An 18523-nucleotide genomic window follows, 5' to 3' on the forward strand; every position below is an offset into this window, starting at 1 on the left:
ATTAAAATTATTCATATACTTACTACTTACCTATATAAAATTAAAATACGTATTGCTCACAAACGCCAATATTTTTTTTTTATTTTAATACGCCTTTTCCACGGATCGGCGTAAGTATGATTGATTTTGCATGGCAAGTGGCATTAGTACCCTTATTTTGCTTTGTAAATACCGTACCGTAATTCTCGGCTAGGCCTAGCTGTACGCCTAGCCGATACGCAGTGTGGCTAAGGAAATTTTTGTTTTTCTGAGCCTGTGCAGATTGTGCTTATCTGCCTCATTAGCATAACAATACCACACATAAGGCTAATTCAAGTTAGACGGCTTGAACCAGTCAGCTTCCTATCCTGGTAACAGTTAAAAGTCTTTGGATGTAATGCTCCACACGTTTAGCAATAAACGTGTCACCGAGGGGTTCTTTTTCTCTACATGCAGTCAACGTAATTACGTTTAAAATACGAATATGTTTCCAGCTAAACCTGTGAAAAAAGTGGACACAGCATACATTCTAAATTCTAAACACATGTTATGAACGTGTGAAAAATGGTGAATACATATTATGTGTTTATGAATCTAAACACCATTTTACAGTGTAATATACGGTAGATTATTAATATTGATCGACTGTCAATTGCATCTTTATAGATATATTTTCTTCATATGTGCCGGTATGTTAAATAAATGATTATTTATTGATTAATTGATTGATTGTTTAATTCATTGAGTCGTAGAACTTGGACGGTGTAATTTTTTGCGTAAACCAATCACGATTTAGATGTACTTAGAATGAGCTTTCGTTTATAAGTAGCAACTTCTCGGACATCTCTATACCATCCTTTTCTTCAATTGAACCTATTAAGGCAGAAAAAAAAAAGTATAAAAATTATTATTTTTATAATCCGGCGGTTTTGTTAAAGCGATACCTTAGGGCCTACGTGGCACTTCCATTTCTTCTCAAAATATTAGCTAAAGATTATCGCTGAATTAACTTAGAGGTAGGAGTTAACGCAAACGCTAAGTCATTTGTGCTTTTGCTAACTTCTATAAAATTACTTTATTAGTTGTGGGCCAGGCATTAAACAGCTTGCCAGGAGGCTCTCCCTTTGTAATTAAGTACATAATACTACGTTATTCTCTCTTCTAATTTCTCTTATTCATAATACATAAAAACATTGACGACATTGTGTATTTAGTCGAAATTTCACTCCCCAATTCCCTCTCATTTATGAATAAGCCATATCATTATTTACTAGGGAATAATAATAACACATCCCTTCCCAATTCAAGAAGAAAAAAAAAATATCTACGTTAGTGTACATAAGAGTAGCAGAATTAATTTTTAAGCCGCCTCCACCCCTTCTCCCATTCATAACTGCATTTCTGTTTCGGTAAAAAGAATGTTTATTGCTTATACAAAATTACTGTGGCTTGGATGATGATGATGATGATGATGCTATAAAAGGAGGGAATGTCACGCTCCCTCTGCTCATCCAAAGGCACATCACTGTGCCGGGTATAGACTGTAATTTTCCCTCCACTGTCTTGTAGTGGGAATAGGCCTACTGGGTTCCGGCCCGTTGCCATCCGGGCCCGTTGCCACCCGGCCTTTTGCCACCCGGCCTGTTGCCATCGGGCCTTTTGCCACCCGGGCTTTTGCCACTCTAGGCCAGTTGCCACCCGGCCTTTAGCCACCCGGCCTTTTTCCACCCGGTCTTTTGCCACCCTAGGCCCGTTGCCACCCAGGCCCGTGGCCACCCAGGCCCATTGCCACCTTTGGGAATGTCGAATATTAGTATTATTTTTCGTGGATTTTTTACACAGATTTGTACTAGTAGGCCTAATGTAGCAAATTTTTTTCTTGATTAAATTACTTTCCAGTTTAATATTTAATTATTAGTTTACTGTATTTTATTTCAAACAATCGTCCAACGATGGCCGGGTGGCAAAAGGCCGAGTGCTAACGGGCCTAGGTAGCAAAAGACCGGGTGGCAACGGGCCGGGTGGTAAAGGGCCGGGTGGTAAAGGGCCGGGTGGCAACAGACCGGGTGGCAAAAGGCCGGGTGGCAACAGGCCAGGTGCCTACAGGCCTACTATGCCATTCCCTCCTCATATAATCAGTTGCGTAGGCTGGGGTGGGGTTGCTAAAATTAAGAATGCGGAACTAAATCCCAGAATGTGGTACTAAATCCCTATTCCAATGAAAAAGTAATGATCATTTTTAACATTTTAACTCACTTCGTGGAACTACTTTGATACCATTGGGGGTGGGAATGCGTCCACCCGCAGCCTACGCCCAAGATAATAAAGGTACAGTACTAGGTATAGCGGGATCGTCACGCACCATCTATTTATGTATGAATAGTTCAAAGTTCAAAGACGACCTTCATTACCTCTCTCTAACAATTAGAAGCATCAGAATCAAGAGAGAAATGTGAATTTCATTCTCATTTTCTCCAATTACAGTTAGCTTCTCTATGCATAGTGTGGGAATACCAGGTCCCCTACCACCCTTACATTTTAATCCCCTTATATAGGCTACACATTATTGTACCTGGGAGGGAGAATCTTCTGAAACTTCCGTCATCGCTTCGTTCCTCTAACGATAATTTCTTTGTCCTATTATCCTCCTCATCCATTATAATATTGGTAGACGTTAATGCGGTGGATGAACCACCAGTCGTTGCTATAGAATGATGGGAATGACGTAACGAATATGAGGGAACGCGAACTCGGCCCATCACCCAGTATGTTCTCATCACTCCCTTGCCCTGAAATACAATGAGGTAAATTGAAAGACAAATTATTTTACATCGCACAATTATTGTCATCATCGTCGTTATCATAATATAGGCCTAATCGTAATCACAATTCTCCTCAATATCATCAATATCATCATTAAAAATCATTCTTTAATATCATCATATTATATTCATCATCATCATCACCACCACCAATCATCATCATCATCGTCATCATCATCCCCATCATCATCATCATCATCATCCTCATCATCCTCATCATTATTATTAATAATAATATTCGAAACGATATAGAATAATCTGAGGTAAACAAGAGTTCAATAGTACGTCAGGTGATTGAGAGGCCCACGTACAAAACAAGAAGAAATGCAACATTTATATATTGGTGGGAATTGGTGAAGGAAACCTGCCGTTCGCCCATTATATCAACGTATTTCCCAGCAATAAGTTTGGATTAATTCCAATAATTCTCAGTGTATGTTTTATGACCTGGTTAACCTTCGATTCTACCAATTCGTGTGTTGTATTAACGCAAATGCCAGCTCTCAATTGAACCTGGCAATACACATCGTAAACTTAACTCAGCTTCATTTACGCGTGCCATAAATTTACACGAAGAACGTCCAAGAGATCTGGCTCAGTAGTTTTTCATCTTACAACAATTATAAGTATAATTGTACTTGCTCTACTTAAATGCACACTAGTAACTTGTAAATTTATAAAGCTGTACTCAGTACGATATATCATGATAATAGGCACCGTTAAATCTTAATTTTGGACAGTAACCTCATTAGTAAGCTAGGCTGTGTTACCCGTCCTACTTTACAAGATAGATTTTTTTTTTCATACAGTCGTTTATTTCTCAAAGATGCAAATTTAGGATATTTTTTTTTCGCAACACGAAACACAACCATATGATATGCTTAATTATTGATTTCAGGGGTAGACCCAGTATTTAAACAGCGCGAACGGAGCCAGATTAGAAAACCTGTTGAACTTTAGGATCGTCTTCGTACACTAGATGCTCTATTTTCTATGTTTATTATTTACCTTCACTTGCATCTCTCCTCGATCTTCAACGTTATATCCTCCAATTTTCTCGAGAACCTTTTTACAATTCTCACTGGCTTGTATCTTTAGAGCTGCAGAGTAGAAATTACATAATAAATAATATTTATGCTGTCTAAAATTATTACGTAGTGGCTATGTCTACGCCGAATTATGCAAATTCCAACACGCTGATTGGTCGACTTGGCTTTACCCAAACCTTAAAGCGTAATTCTACCTATCTTAATGCACTACTACAGCATGACGTACGATCGGCGTAGACGCAGCCACTTTGAAATTATTATTGGTAAATTTACAGGACGCCCTCTTCGGTATCCGTATCTGGAAACTTGAAGTCCATTTTCTTAACATGGAGTTTATATAAATTTAAGATCAATTGAAATTAAATAATCATTAGATATTTATTGATGAATTTCGTCTAGTGATAGGTTTAGTAAGCAATTTAATATGTAGTAACCATACCTTCTCCTGTGGACTCCATTCTTGATGCTGTATTCACTGTATCCCCAAATAGACAATACCGCGGCATTTTCAGTCCCACGACTCCTGCCACAACAGGCCCTATAAAATAAAACCCATTAGTCATAGTATAATTGATACTTAATGTCATTGCATTGATCCCCAGCAAACACATCATCAAACACCGTGGTTAAGTTAAAAACTGTTTAAACATAATCACTTGAAAAGAATGTCGACAAAAGCGCTCTACGTCAGCCATGGTACTTTTAAATAATATAGTTATGACAAAATTATCAGATTGTTTCGTGTTTCTTTAACATAAATTATGTACAGACATTTTTCCTTTAACAACGGTGTGTCGTTTGTGACTAACAATGTAGAGTAGGCCTGTGGAGTAAGGAAAGTATAATGTTTAGGCTCAGAAAGAGAAACATTTCTACTAGTGACAATCCTACTACTGAAAGATGAGAGAGTGTAGTGCTGGAGTACGGTGGATTTTCATCCACAATGTTCCTGAAACTCAAGAAGGTGCTGAAACGGGCTACAGAAGGTGGTGTAATAAAAGAATCCAAGATAAATTTCATGTTTAGATACTTTTATTTTCTAAATCTGTAGCTATGACTTCAGGTAACTGTGAATTGGAAGCGGCGACATGATTACATTTTCTCGACTGCGTTCACGTACGTCCATTAGTTTGTTTTTTCACAAGAAAAATGTAGCACTTTGTAAGATGCTATGTTGGTCAACGGCGCAGTCATGACTCCTACATACTACAAGCTGTTGACGAATATTTTCTCTATTCTGTTTTTAAGTTTTTGAAGTATTGATCACACAATTGTGGAGACGTATATCCTAAAAAAAGGTGAGACAAACAAGTAGGCCTACGTGTCATTTCACTTCTGGAGATTTCGACGTTTGCGATAAGTGTAATGTAGATACAGTTCGCCTTCCAATTTGTGATCACTTTGAGACCTGAACATTTTTCTCGGAGTTCGGTCTCCACTTAGAGGTTTAGCTTATGTTAAAAGATTGACGATTGTTATTTGGTTTTTTTTTAAGGGTGGTGTCGAATAGATGTGTCTCACAATTAAACTCGAATTGGTGCACTGTGTTTTTTTTTTCAGTTCATAGCAAGGTTCCAACGATAGAAAGAAGACGCTTGCATCTCTACAGTGATAACGTTGACCACAAAATGTTCTTTTATCATTACTTTACATTTTCAGTTCAGTGTTAAAGGTCAATAGTCGTTGCTATTCCAAATTTTGAAGATAGTCGTAATATTTAGCAAAAAAACGGATGCTTGATCATTAATACGTAGCTCTGACGTAAATGCTTAGCAACTGCTCTGCCACCATCAGTCTCTTACAAATCAACTTAAAAAGCAGCTGCGTTTAGTACGGTCCTACTGTCGCGTCGTCAATGCACCCCACCACGGCCCCATCCGTGTACGTAGGCGTATACAGTGATGTTTCTTCAAAACAACTTGTGTATTTATATTTCAATTTTATACAATATATTCTTTATATTTCAATGATTTACGTGAGTATGATTGATATGGAACAGGAATACGACGCACGTTTTCAAAATCATAAATCAAATTAAAACATGTCACGTGCTATGTACATTTTTCATGTGAAACCTGATATATATCATTGTATGATCAATTTGATTTGAAAGTAAACGTCATTAAAGAATGGTATAATTCATAAGTTAACTCATTAATATCTCCTTATGACATTGGGAATAATATTTTCTAAATCTTCATTAGATTATCAAGAAAGAAATAAAATATTTGATGTACGAGCACTGACCTATTATTATCATGGCGTTATCCATTCATCGGTAAATTATGAATTGCAATATTTACAGGTCGTTATTTAAAATTTTGATTGAGATCTATTAAATTTTGCATTTTCAATAGACCTAACCGACTGACACCATTGGTGACGCACATCGTGTCAATCCCAAAAATATTAATTTCTCTTAGCATCAATTTAATATGATTAAGCATTAATATTCGCATTGAAATTGTATTGTCTCACAGATTGGGCATCGCGGCTTGATTACTTCAATTGCATCGGTGTCCGAGATTTTATTAGAAAAAAATTTTTTTTGGAATCTAATAATTTTTTGTATAAGTTTTTAAATGTCTTCAGGCGTGTTACACAAAACCTATTTAGCGATGAAAAAATACGGTACAGTTATAATAACTCTCTTCAACGTTTGTCTCATAGGCTTAATTCTATTTCAAACTTATCGATTGGTTCATGTTTTATAGGATAATAATTGAGAGACATATTCTTTGTAGGTAAATTGCCTAAGGCCGACCCAAACCCAATTGTATTTTGAAAATAGGGTCGGCTTACCATGAAGAAAAGAACATTAGGGCCTACATGTATGATGGCCGAAAAGCCCCTTACTATATAGGCCTACAATGGGTGAGTGAAGATGGCACACTGGCAGTGGACACAAGAATTATAGCCTAGGTGTATTGTGAAAAAAAAATATATATTAATCCGGCCGACACACTTTTCCAATTGTCAGTGTGCTTAAAAGAAAGAAATTTTTGAATAATGATAAAATAATATTGTAAGACTATTATACTGTAAGTATAGGCTTTCGGAGTCTGTTTGGTTTTAAGCTAATACACTATTTTGAGAATTATCAATCTCGTACATACCAGGGTTAAGCACTATTTGAAAACAACCAAGACAAATATCATAAATCAATATTTAATTTGATTGAACATAAGACGAGTTTAACGTACCTGAATGTATACCAGCTCTAATGAGCAACTTGGTGTCTGGTTTATGGGGAATAATGAATGTGTTGCACACTCTAATTAGATCTAGGGCCATACTAGCTATTTCACCTGCGTGCCTGTCGCCGTTCCTGTTCGGAAGGCCGGAGACAACCATATCTGTAGAAACATAAGGATGCAATAGAATATCAGATTAATGCTGATAATTTTCATGATGTTAATAGTAAAAAAACAATACCTACGATCGAGTACTCGAGTGATAAAACATTTCCACACGGTTTACTGACTATTCATAACCAAACATGACTAACCTATAATAATAATTCTAACAATAATAGGCCTAATGAACAGTGTTGTAACTGTAATAATTTCAACAACAATAATCATGAGACTACTTTTCCAGTATATTTTCCGCAGGTGCTTGAAAAACCCTTCTAAACATTATTCCATGACTTTACCATGCCCCATGCGATTCAATCACTGTTTATAAAAATGTATGTTGTGCTTAATAAATGTCTTTCGGGTTCAATGTTTATAAAGTGGCCTACTTTTAAATATGTTTTCCAAGTTAATAATCCTGAATTTTTGTCTTTGTATATTAATGGCCTTATATCGATGTATATTATCGTAATTACTTCGACTTTTATATATTTTTTTGATGTAGGCGTATTGTGTGCGACCTTTGGACATTGCCTTCCATTTAATAAAACCAAGAAGTTACAGCATTGCTACAGTCTTTCAAAATTAATTCATAAACCATACAAATAAAAATTCAAATACTATTTTTTTAAGAAACGATCTTTCCTGAAGGTTGTTTCCGTCACGACCTTTATCAGAATGTTATGGAGCTATTATACCGGTACCTATCAGCTTGTTAATTGAACATTTTTTTTTTCTGCAATGCAAACATTCCTCTTGAATTCCACGGCTATTTTATTAATTAATTTCCGTTTCTATTACTGAATAATTTTGAAGTGGACCGTTAAACCTTCTCGACAGATTTCGGCTTCGTGAGTTTAGCTTCTATTCCTTTGCCTAAATCTATAGTGAATTTGGCTTAATTCAAAATATTAACACATATTGTGTTGAGCTATTCACAATTAGACATGCTAAAACATAAATTTGGCTAAGCTCACATACATTATATAGTATGTTTTCGTTTAACATGTTTATCTCATCTCGTGTGAACAGGAGATACTGGGCGTCGCCATTATAGATGCCTTGAGCATCAGATTGATTTACAAGTGCAATCTAGGTAGCGTGCACTTTTCAAACTTACATGCATCTCCGATTGTCTCAACCTTGTATACGTCATAATTATCGATGATGGAGTCAAAAGTCACGTAAAGTTTATTGAGAAGAGCAATAATCTCGTATGGTGAACTGGAACTGGATAGTTTGGTAAAGCCAACTATATCGCTACGATGTTGAAGAAAAATAGAAATAAATTGATACTTGCTATGGATGAGTTCAGCCGTCTTTATTGTGAACAAAATTAATTAAAGATTAAACGACAATAAGTATTCATAGTTTTATTCATATAATGTATGAAGTCGTTAATATGACGGTAATCATACTCTCTCTACTCACATAATGACTCCAAAGGCAGGTTGTAATACATTTTTTTAGGACAGCACATTGGTTAGAGTATTTGATGCAAAATTTGAACGTTAAGGTCTATAGATATGGAACAGTTTGGAGGAAACGTTATGTAATTTGTTTTTATTTTCTTCATTTAGACTTACCTAAAAAATATTGTGCAGCTTTCAAACGATTCTGCAGTGGCGCTCTTTCCGCGTTTTAGTTCATCGGCTACCGACTTTGGAAGCATACCTACAGTAGGAGATTATGGACAATTACATTAAAAATCAGAGTTTACTATTAATTACCTAGGATAGGCATAATAACAGTGTTTAACATGTTTCAGCTATATAACAATAAGAAATAAATTCATTTAAAATAAAATGTATTTTAAAAATCATATTTAAAAACCCCGATTAGAAACTACACAAATAACAATCTTACTTTATGCAGTAATAACTTTTACAGTTTCGTGTACAGAGCTTTTTTATTTCTTGAAGAACCATAAATAGATTGCAGCGTGCCTCAGTGTATCTAGGGGAGGGCGTGGGAGGAGGGGGCGCACCCCCCCCCCCAAAGAAAAAAAATACTTGCGCCTCCATTCGCCCCCACCACAAAAAAAAACCACGGTCAAGTAGTTATAAATCACCTGAAATCACCATATTTTGCGAATTAGCGCCCTTCAACTGATCATTGAGCACCCCACTTTACCTTCGCGCCCCACCCCCATCAGCCCCCAATTCAAGACTTCTAGATAGGCCTACGCCACTGGCGTAGCTGCAACGTTGTGTTAACGTTATTTTCTGACCTACGTAACCACAAATGTTGCAAATGGTACGATTACGTTTTGTGTTTACTGGGTACTAGTAATGGACCTGGTTTTGACATACTGCACCCTCAAGAGCCATAACGGCAACATTGGCTGCGGCAAGACTGTTATTATATCGGAGTGGTTTATTGGATCAATATAATTACTGCGCCCAATAATGTTACTTCAGAGAATTGGGAATTAATAAGAATTAATAATTTCAGCCTATAATTACAAACATAAAAGAGACAAGTGTGACAGGAATGTTTAGTGCTTAATATAGGTCTATTTGCCAACGGTGTTGTGACAAAAACTTGGGATAAATAAAGAGTTTTTACATTGCAGAAAAATGTGAACCATCGAAGCAACGTAGGGTAATCTCAATTCAAAAGCAGTAACCGGCATAATTATCATCAACACTGCATTAAAAAAAAAGGCAAATACTGTGTGCAGACATGGAACCTAGGCCTACTGCATATCAGCTCAATTGTATTGAGGTGGTAATAATTTAGAAAAAAAAAGTAACAACTCTATTTTCAAGCTTGAGAGAGGTGTCATAAAGTAGAACCGGAAAAAAAAAAAAAAAAAGAAAGACAGAAACAAAATCGTGTCCCATTGAATAAGTGGACACAAGTATTACTTATTATTTTTTAACCGCTTTGTGCATGTTCTGTAAAAACATATCTTACCTGTATACGTCAGTACTTGGAGAAAACACATTCCCATTGCCTTGAATAACCTCTGGCGGTAAGTATACGCGAGCCACTTGGTCTTTATACGTTCTGTCGAACTCTTGGCCTTCGACTTGTCGTATGGTCGGCAGGCCATGGTCTAAGAATTGAGGGCAGAAACGTTGTTAACATTAAATTAAATCATGTAATGGAATCGAAATTGGCTCTAGTGCAGTTACCCTAAAAAATTCTAACCCATTACACGCCCATGGTTGAAGGTCGAAACACATTTGTCTTTCTTTGAATGGGTTTATCTTTACTCTTTACTGATATAAGTTTAAATGTTAAAAAGTTCACAAAGTGACCTAGTTTTAAGAATACAAACAATTTAGAAAATTGTCTTGCTGGTAATGTGTAAAGTCATGTATAATACAGTCAAACATCCGAACAGAATGTAATAGAAAACTAAACATAACATAAATATATATGTCAAATACGTTAAATTTGTAATGTTTGTATCACAAATTGGGAGAAGAAATTATGGATCAGTGGCCTATATTAGGACTTTCTTGACCACTCCTTGCACTCCAACATCATAGAAAATCAAACACACACTACTTAAAGACAACAAGGAACTGAGAGTACTTAACGACACAGGCCTGATATTTTCGCAATTGTCCTGATCTCAATGAAATGGCATAGAAACATCTAAATGGTTATTATCGACTACTAGTACATCCAAGTAGGCATATATTGATCGCAGATCAATGCGCCAGTTAAATTATTTCTACACTGAGGCATATTAATTAATCCTGTTCTGTTATTTTTTCTTTTCTTCATGCTCTTTCGCAATCAAATTAAATTCGTTTATTCGATTTTTGTAAAGTGGTCTTCTTTCTTATCCACTCTCATCCTAATGGACTTTCTGATAATTCAATAATGTGTTTCCTCTAAGGACGTCATATTACTTCATGTTCAGGTTCGAATTAATTTCTTTCACAAATTTCTCCATTTTGGTCTAAGTTCGTTTTCCAGAAATTTGCTTTATTGTTATCCGATTATAACGACATACTGTACAAAACAATAAATGAACTCAGTTGCGAGCAACGTTTAAAAACTAGTGTCAAATGATACACGTTGAGTACTGTATCCTGAGTGTGTTTTTAAACTTGGCAGTGGCGTACCCTATAGGGTGTGCGCGGGGGCGCACCCCATAAAGCTCACCCCCTTCCCCAATCGCTCTATTACAAAATTCAAGTTCAAGTACTTATAGATGATAGATACTCCACTGCTAGATACTCCACTGCTACTTGATCACTTTAGAATACATTTATTTGCTTTAAACGTGAGAAGTGACATAAATATGACTTTGTATGCAATCTGATATTATAAAAGTCCTCAGGGAAATAATAATAACTGATGGATGATATTTGGCGGGCCTCAGCTTTGTAATGTTGATACTGTTCTTGTTAGTCTTGTTAGTTTTTTTAGACACTCAATTAGCTACTTCGGCGTCTGGCTTCTTGATGAGTCGTCGTTACGTGTCTGCCACATCCACCTATATCAACATATCTACATAATTTTCTTTATTTTACACAAAACAGCGAATAATAAACCCGCGAGGGATACCGGTACCTGTTTTGTATATCTACATATAGAATTCAGGCCTATGTTAGCATAATTAATGATGAAAAACGGCTACAATATTGGTAGGCCTATTTAACTCGTTCTAGCTGCAAACATACCGTGAACAAATCACAGCCTGTAACAGCGCAATTAGAGGTAATGCAGTAACCGGACAGCTAATGCGCTAATTACTGAATTGTAACTTTATAGAATACTTCCACCGGGAACTGAATAATGCGTTCCATAGGTGTTTGATCCGATGACAGAGTAATAATACGAATTACACTAAGGCTTTGGTAGGCCTTATATAGACCTACTGATGTGAGCAAAATGAGTCTTGTGGTACGCTGGGTTAATTGGATATATTCCATATTATATTTTTCTGATAAGTTTAATTATATATATATCCTATATGCCTACTGTATTATGTATATTTCACAGTACTACTTTTCAGAATTGATGGGAAAACCAGAACAAAGTTTATCAGTTGTTTATCTTTAGAGGCAAATTTTTCTTAAGTATGTTTTTAGATATCTGAACTTTAAAATAGGCTTACTCTGGTTTTACTCAATCTAGGAAGATGATTCAAAGACCACAATAAAACTTATATAGTCATCTATCTAAATATTAATAACGCATTTTTCATTTTTGTACCACCAAGACTAAATTTGTCACGACAGCTCACACATGACAGACACCGAAACACAATAATAATAAATAATCAAATAACATTCTTTTTAACCAAGAAAACAAAGTAAAATAGCCTACCAAAACTGAGATTGAATTGAGATTGATGGTGAAAAACCTATGAAGCGTCATGGTTCATGGTTGAATAAAAAGAACTATAAATTGGATTACCCATAAGCAATACATTTTAGGTCATAAATGTCAAAAGAAAGAAACTATACTATATTATATAATATCACTTGGGATTCAGCAGTATCATAAGGATGAAAGAAAAAATAAGGTAGGTCTACCACGTGACTCCGATCGTTAAAAATATCTGAGGCTTGAGTGCATTTTCAGTGGTAGAGTAATTGAATTATGAAGACATTTATTCCAGTATCAATATGAATTTACCTTAAATAAATTACTAATCACTACGCGTAACTGTAAATAAATACGTACATTCACAGTTGCGAAAATTGGTCTTTGGCGAAATCCAAGAAGACACAGACATAATTTTATGACTTTTAACTTTGCGCAATGTTGTAATCAATCCCTCAGTCATTTACCTGTAATCTAACACTGCATCTCCTCATTATTTATATATACACCGCTACCTCTAAAACTACATCTGCTACTAACAGATCTATGCTTAGGCCTACCTCTGCTCCCTCTACCTCTGTCTCTAATTGTTGTAATCTATCCTTCAGTCATTTACCTGTAATCTAACGTTGTATCTCCTCACATTATCTACCGCTACATCTAAAACTACATCTAACACAGGCCTACATATGGCGAAATTCAGGCTTACCTCTTTTATCTATCCTTTCCTCTAGTGTACCTCTACCTCTATCTCAACATCTATGCCTATTTTCTACCTTTTCTGACTAATATGCCAAAAGCCAACTTAAGTATATTTAAGTGGCCAATGTCTCTGAAAAGACAAACATACAGTAACACACAGCATGCTCCACGTAAATTATAAGGTTTAGAAAGGAATGGAGTTGTTTTGAGTTGTTGAAGAGAGAAACATTTTGTTGCACTAACAGAAAACCAGGACCACGGGATTTGAAGGCAAGCATCTAAATTTACTCAAAAGCTACAGCCCTTTACTCTTTCCAATAACTTTTATCACAATTTGGCCTGACAGCAATAAATATAACTATAATTTAAACAATAATTATAACTATATTCATAAATAGAGCCGTGGCTTACCTACTACAAAGCTATACACTATTATTGGTATACACTACTACAATGTTTGACCTTTCGTAGTTGGATTTGGTAGCTTTGTGACTCCAAAAGATGCGTGGCTACGCCGCACTCGCAAAACAGATAATTGTTTTGGTAAGCTGGCGCAGACGAGATACATAATTCTTAGCATCATCAACTAATTCTGGACACATTACCAAAGATTAATGTATCGACACATATCACGTGATCTAGATATTACATCGCAGACGACCGTGTTCAAAGTATGACAAATACTGCTTTTTTGTAGTTAACCTTCGTTTAGAGCTATTGAACTCACCAGAAGGAAGTTCAGAAACATAAAAGAAGCCGGTAGCATAAACGATACATAATATAAGTTCCTTTACAGTACACACTCAATTGTATGAGCATTAAATTATGAGTATACGACTGCAGACTGTTGATTAGTTCTGTTTTAAGATATATATTATATGTGTTGTCAATTATAAAATAAGAACATCACGGTGTTTTTTACTTGTTTATTATAATCACTTAACCGATCCGTAAAGCCCTGCCTCTATGGGCATTGCTGTTAAGATCTTATAAGACGGCAGACGAACAATAGTAGTATACGGTCGTAAACCCGTATTTGTGGGACATGCGCGTATTCCTAATCACTATTCAATTAAACATTCTGATTGTTCATTAGTTTGATTTATACCTCGGAACGTTCAAAACTTTCCCCATGAACCCCCTTCCAAAGTTTCCTGTAGTTCTGGGCAGCCCCTGACCGCGCAAAGTCCAATGACGACAGGCCTTGCTGCTGCTGCTGACAAAACATACCCATATTTCTTCTGTACGCATTTTGGTGATGATGAAATTTAAGAAAAGAATCTCAATGCGGTTTTGGGGGAAACAGAGTTCTCTGTTTTCATTTTACATTGTAATTTTATCTACCGATACATTTTCAATATTGAACTGCATATAGGCCTACCATCATATTCAACTGACTCATAAAAAATGATCACAATACATATGGATTCGAGCAGTAGTAATAATGGTTTCCAAAATTTAGATGAAGTTTATTTCAAATTCGAGCGTTCATTTCGCTCCCGTCTGTTCTGTTCTGCTGAACTTAATGATAATTTCACACTATTTTAGCCGAAGGTGTTAGCATTTTAAGCCGGCGCCATTGTTACTGAGCCATTCTTCGCTCGTAAGAACTTGCACGCGATGGTACTTCGATTATGGTTGTATCTAGCGATACTTATGACTGTCATTAGGATCAGTCGCATTATGTTTACATTAATAGATTCAGATATACTGCTCGTCAGTTCTTTACTACGTCCCCCAAACGATATTGTATGAGTTGCGTCAATGCTACGATGTCAATGCTACTGTGTACGATGGCGGAACTATCACACATATTTAGGTAGAAATGATAGAGTACATTTAGCGTTCAGATAGTAAATAAGGAATCTATATTTATATCTCTGACTACAAGATCAATATAATACTTAGTTTCAAACGATCAAAAGGAGAGAGTCAGTGGTCCATGAAGTAAAAAAGTGATTACTGAGTAAGTAGAACGAATAAATTCGAAAAAAAGTATGAAGTTTGCCTACTTTCTAAGTGCATGAAGGACAGAGTTTTAATTGCAATTATCACTCTCGTGCTTCATTTACCCCTTGTTTTTCTAATGTACAGTATTAAGTTTGTATTTAGTTTTTTGTTTAAGTTGTATATATATATATATATATATGTATATGTATGTATGTATACATACATATACTGTCAAATAAACTTCCTATGATTATAATAAAATTCTATAGCGCCATTTCCTTTTGTGAAGAGTGTATTGCGTCGAGTCCTACGGATCAAGGTTTGTGTATCAACGATTGACAGACAAAAACAAATTCCCTGAGGTGGTTGTGGGACTAATACAATAAGTGCAAAATAAATGAAATCTTTGCTGGCATTATTTGCAACATTTAAAATCGAATCGCCATCAGAAATTATGTCACGGACGGCGATTGATTATTCCAGTGCTTCATATTCCCACCATGAGATTGACTCGACGCTCAGAAAAGGTTATAAAACGGCAATCAATATGCAAACTAAGAATTAAATTCAGCATCGTTTAAAGTTCATTAAATATACCTCATTTAAACTCAACAATTGACCAATCATAACAGGGCAGGAAATGTGCGAATTTGTCCCACAAAATCAAGTGTTGTGCCACAAACGCCCATGTGTGTACGTATACGTTGACATTACGTTTTGTAGGAACTTATCGTAGCAACATTATCGAAGGGACGGGGCAGCAGAATCACAATTGTCTAATCGTGTTTTATCTCTCAGTCTCCCGTATTTTATACCTATTAATCAGATTAGAATGAATGATTGAATTGGAAAAAAGGGTAAAAATAACAGTGAAGATGATGTATTCGATTGGGAGTTGTGTTTAAAAATTTATTAAATCATATTAACTAATAATTTATAATGTGGATAATAAAAGAAAAATAAAATAAAATAAAAAAGTGAAGTACCTGTGACTTTAACAACCCATCTATCGTCTACGACACAGTTTGATGATGTCAGACGCCCGTGATATATCTTGTTTTGATGAAGGCAGGTTAAAGCACGTGCTATGTCAGTACAGAACGAGAATCTACAAGAATTATATTTACAGGTGTTATACTTCAAAGTATATGATACATATTACATTTTACTTCGGTCGTTACTTTGAAATCATATCTTCCTCCAATATACCGCTCCAGGTGAAATAATTGTGGAAAATTTCAGAAGCAAAATTAACCCTTCAAGAACAATAACTTTGGGTGCAAAACATCATTAAATGAACCAGTGGCGTAACAACTAGTTACGGGGCCAGTGCTTTTTATTAGTAGCCAATTACAAGGCGCCCCTTCATAGAGGAATATCAAGAAATACCGTAACGTGTTTTAGTTCAGGGTTGTTGCTTTTTATGTTATATGACTATAATTGAATTCAAATTCTTTGTGAATTCTAGTAGCAACCTTACTTCATTATGTTGGGGTATTTAAATGTTTGTAGTGGAGTCGTTTTGAGATAAGAATTGATATTGTAAACAAAACAAATTGTCATGCTAGTTTAAGTGTCTTCTGTTAGACTACAATGCCAAGGCTTTGTTAAGAGTACTGTTTATTAGTAGGAGGGCCCTCCAGGGCCCCTTTGAACTGGGGGGTCCGAGGCTTCGCCCCCAGAGACCCAATTGGCGTTACGTCACTGAAAGGAACCCCTAGAAATAATGCGCTGTTGAATAATTATATCAATCAAAATTAAACATATGCTTTTATATTAGCAACCTTACACTACACGACAATGCTTTCACAATTTAGAAAAAGATAAAATTGTATTAATTGATAAAGACTAAAAACAATAAAATACAAGGTACAATAATAATAATAATAATAATAATAATAATAATAATAATAATAATAATAATAATAATAATAATAATAATAATAATAGGTACAGTACTAGACTATCCAAAATTAATGAGTAAAACAAAAATAATTCTATATCAATAATCGGCTGAAATAAATTCTTATTATCAGTATTAAGAGGTTTTTAAGACGTATGAGCAATCAACAATATTTCCATCGATTTTTCTTCAATGTTCACTTTAACATATTTTCAAAAATGACAATCATGTTATATAAGAATATACCTGCAAACGATTATTTAACATGTCCATACAAATTACGATTTAGCCTTGAAATCAGCTTAAATTCTATGCATCTACCTATGGGCAGTGCTCGTACATAATCTTCCGAACATTAAGTTAATTGGTAACGATAATAACAAGATACATATCGGCAGATGAGTCAAGCAACGATGACGTCATTACCTGAAGCCCCAATTTAGTGGAATGTCTTCGTTTAACAGGACATCTTGCACGCTGCCTTTTGGGCAGTATTCTGTTAAGATGGCCACGTTCGGCACCTCTATACAAGATCCGATAAATTTGCATAAATTAATATGCTGAATATCCCTGTGGTGGATGAAGGATAAAAAAAAAGCCCATAGTATTTATATAAATATAGTGAAGGTTGTTCTCACGGTATATAATCGAAACAATAAACATATAAAAACGTCATTATCATGGGCCTATAGAATGAAATAAAGCCTACGTAGTGATCAATATACGCATGTGTAGATTTGAACATTAAGGTATACCACATCTAGTTAAAACTCACTAATTACTAGATGGAGACAACACGCAGGCTTCTGATTAGGAAACTGAAGAAATGGATTTTTCTTAAGCAATGGGGAAAAATATTGGAATGTACCTGTACTTCAGATGAGCCTGGGGTTACTGGAGGCCGAGTACTTATCACCAAGTCATAGCTCATATTCCAAATAAGGACATTAAATGGAATAGAAAAAATACCATAAATAATTAATTGTAATAAGAAATGAAACAGGTACTTACCTCACCGCTTTCACTTCTTTCCTAACTGCTTTTGTTAGTTGAAAACTTGTCTTTGCAATTCGTTTGATTGCTAATGTTTGTCCATTACTAAAAAGCAAACATAATCTTATGTTATCCAGTGCTATTATATAAAAGACACATAAAATAAAAACAACCGACAAGGAGCTGCTGAAGTCATCCGCAATCGATTATGGTACAGTAGAATGAAGTATTAAAAAAATGTTAACAGTCGGAAGTTCAAATGTAGTATGAAGAAGTAGTGTGAAATATTAGTCGTGTGATTAACAAACCAACCACGCACAAGAATGCTAATACTGTAATAGGCCCTTAGTTTAGAATAAGAACTAAAGGAATATGCCTTATTATTACGCTTTCTTTATTAGAGCATGGTTTCTAATTTTGTAACCTAATTATGTACATATATAATATATAATACATACATATTATATATTATAT

At 35.3% G+C, this 18523-nt stretch overlaps 1 protein-coding gene across 1 annotated transcript in view; it reads right to left on the reverse strand.

Moving 5' to 3' along the window:
* Positions 1-297: 297 nt before the first annotated feature.
* The window catches only part of LOC117118215 (atrial natriuretic peptide receptor 2-like), a 27193-nt gene continuing 8967 nt past the window's right edge, over positions 298-18523 (reverse strand). The window contains exons 5-16 of the mRNA XM_033262726.1: positions 18068-18154; positions 17483-17626; positions 16140-16261; positions 10126-10267; positions 9524-9561; positions 8793-8880; positions 8327-8466; positions 7054-7206; positions 4290-4388; positions 3810-3901; positions 2552-2768; positions 298-852 (exon numbers count right to left, since the gene is read on the reverse strand). Of these exons, the coding sequence (XP_033118617.1) occupies positions 782-852; positions 2552-2768; positions 3810-3901; positions 4290-4388; positions 7054-7206; positions 8327-8466; positions 8793-8880; positions 9524-9561; positions 10126-10267; positions 16140-16261; positions 17483-17626; positions 18068-18154 (1393 nt within the window). The 3' untranslated portion in view covers positions 298-781. The remainder of the gene's footprint in view (positions 853-2551; positions 2769-3809; positions 3902-4289; positions 4389-7053; positions 7207-8326; positions 8467-8792; positions 8881-9523; positions 9562-10125; positions 10268-16139; positions 16262-17482; positions 17627-18067; positions 18155-18523) is intronic.

Source organism: Anneissia japonica, unplaced genomic scaffold (assembly GCF_011630105.1).
Source record: "Anneissia japonica isolate Jap-2015-1 unplaced genomic scaffold, ASM1163010v1 scaffold5_len213053_cov157, whole genome shotgun sequence".
Lineage (NCBI taxonomy): Eukaryota > Metazoa > Echinodermata > Crinoidea > Comatulida > Comatulidae > Anneissia > Anneissia japonica.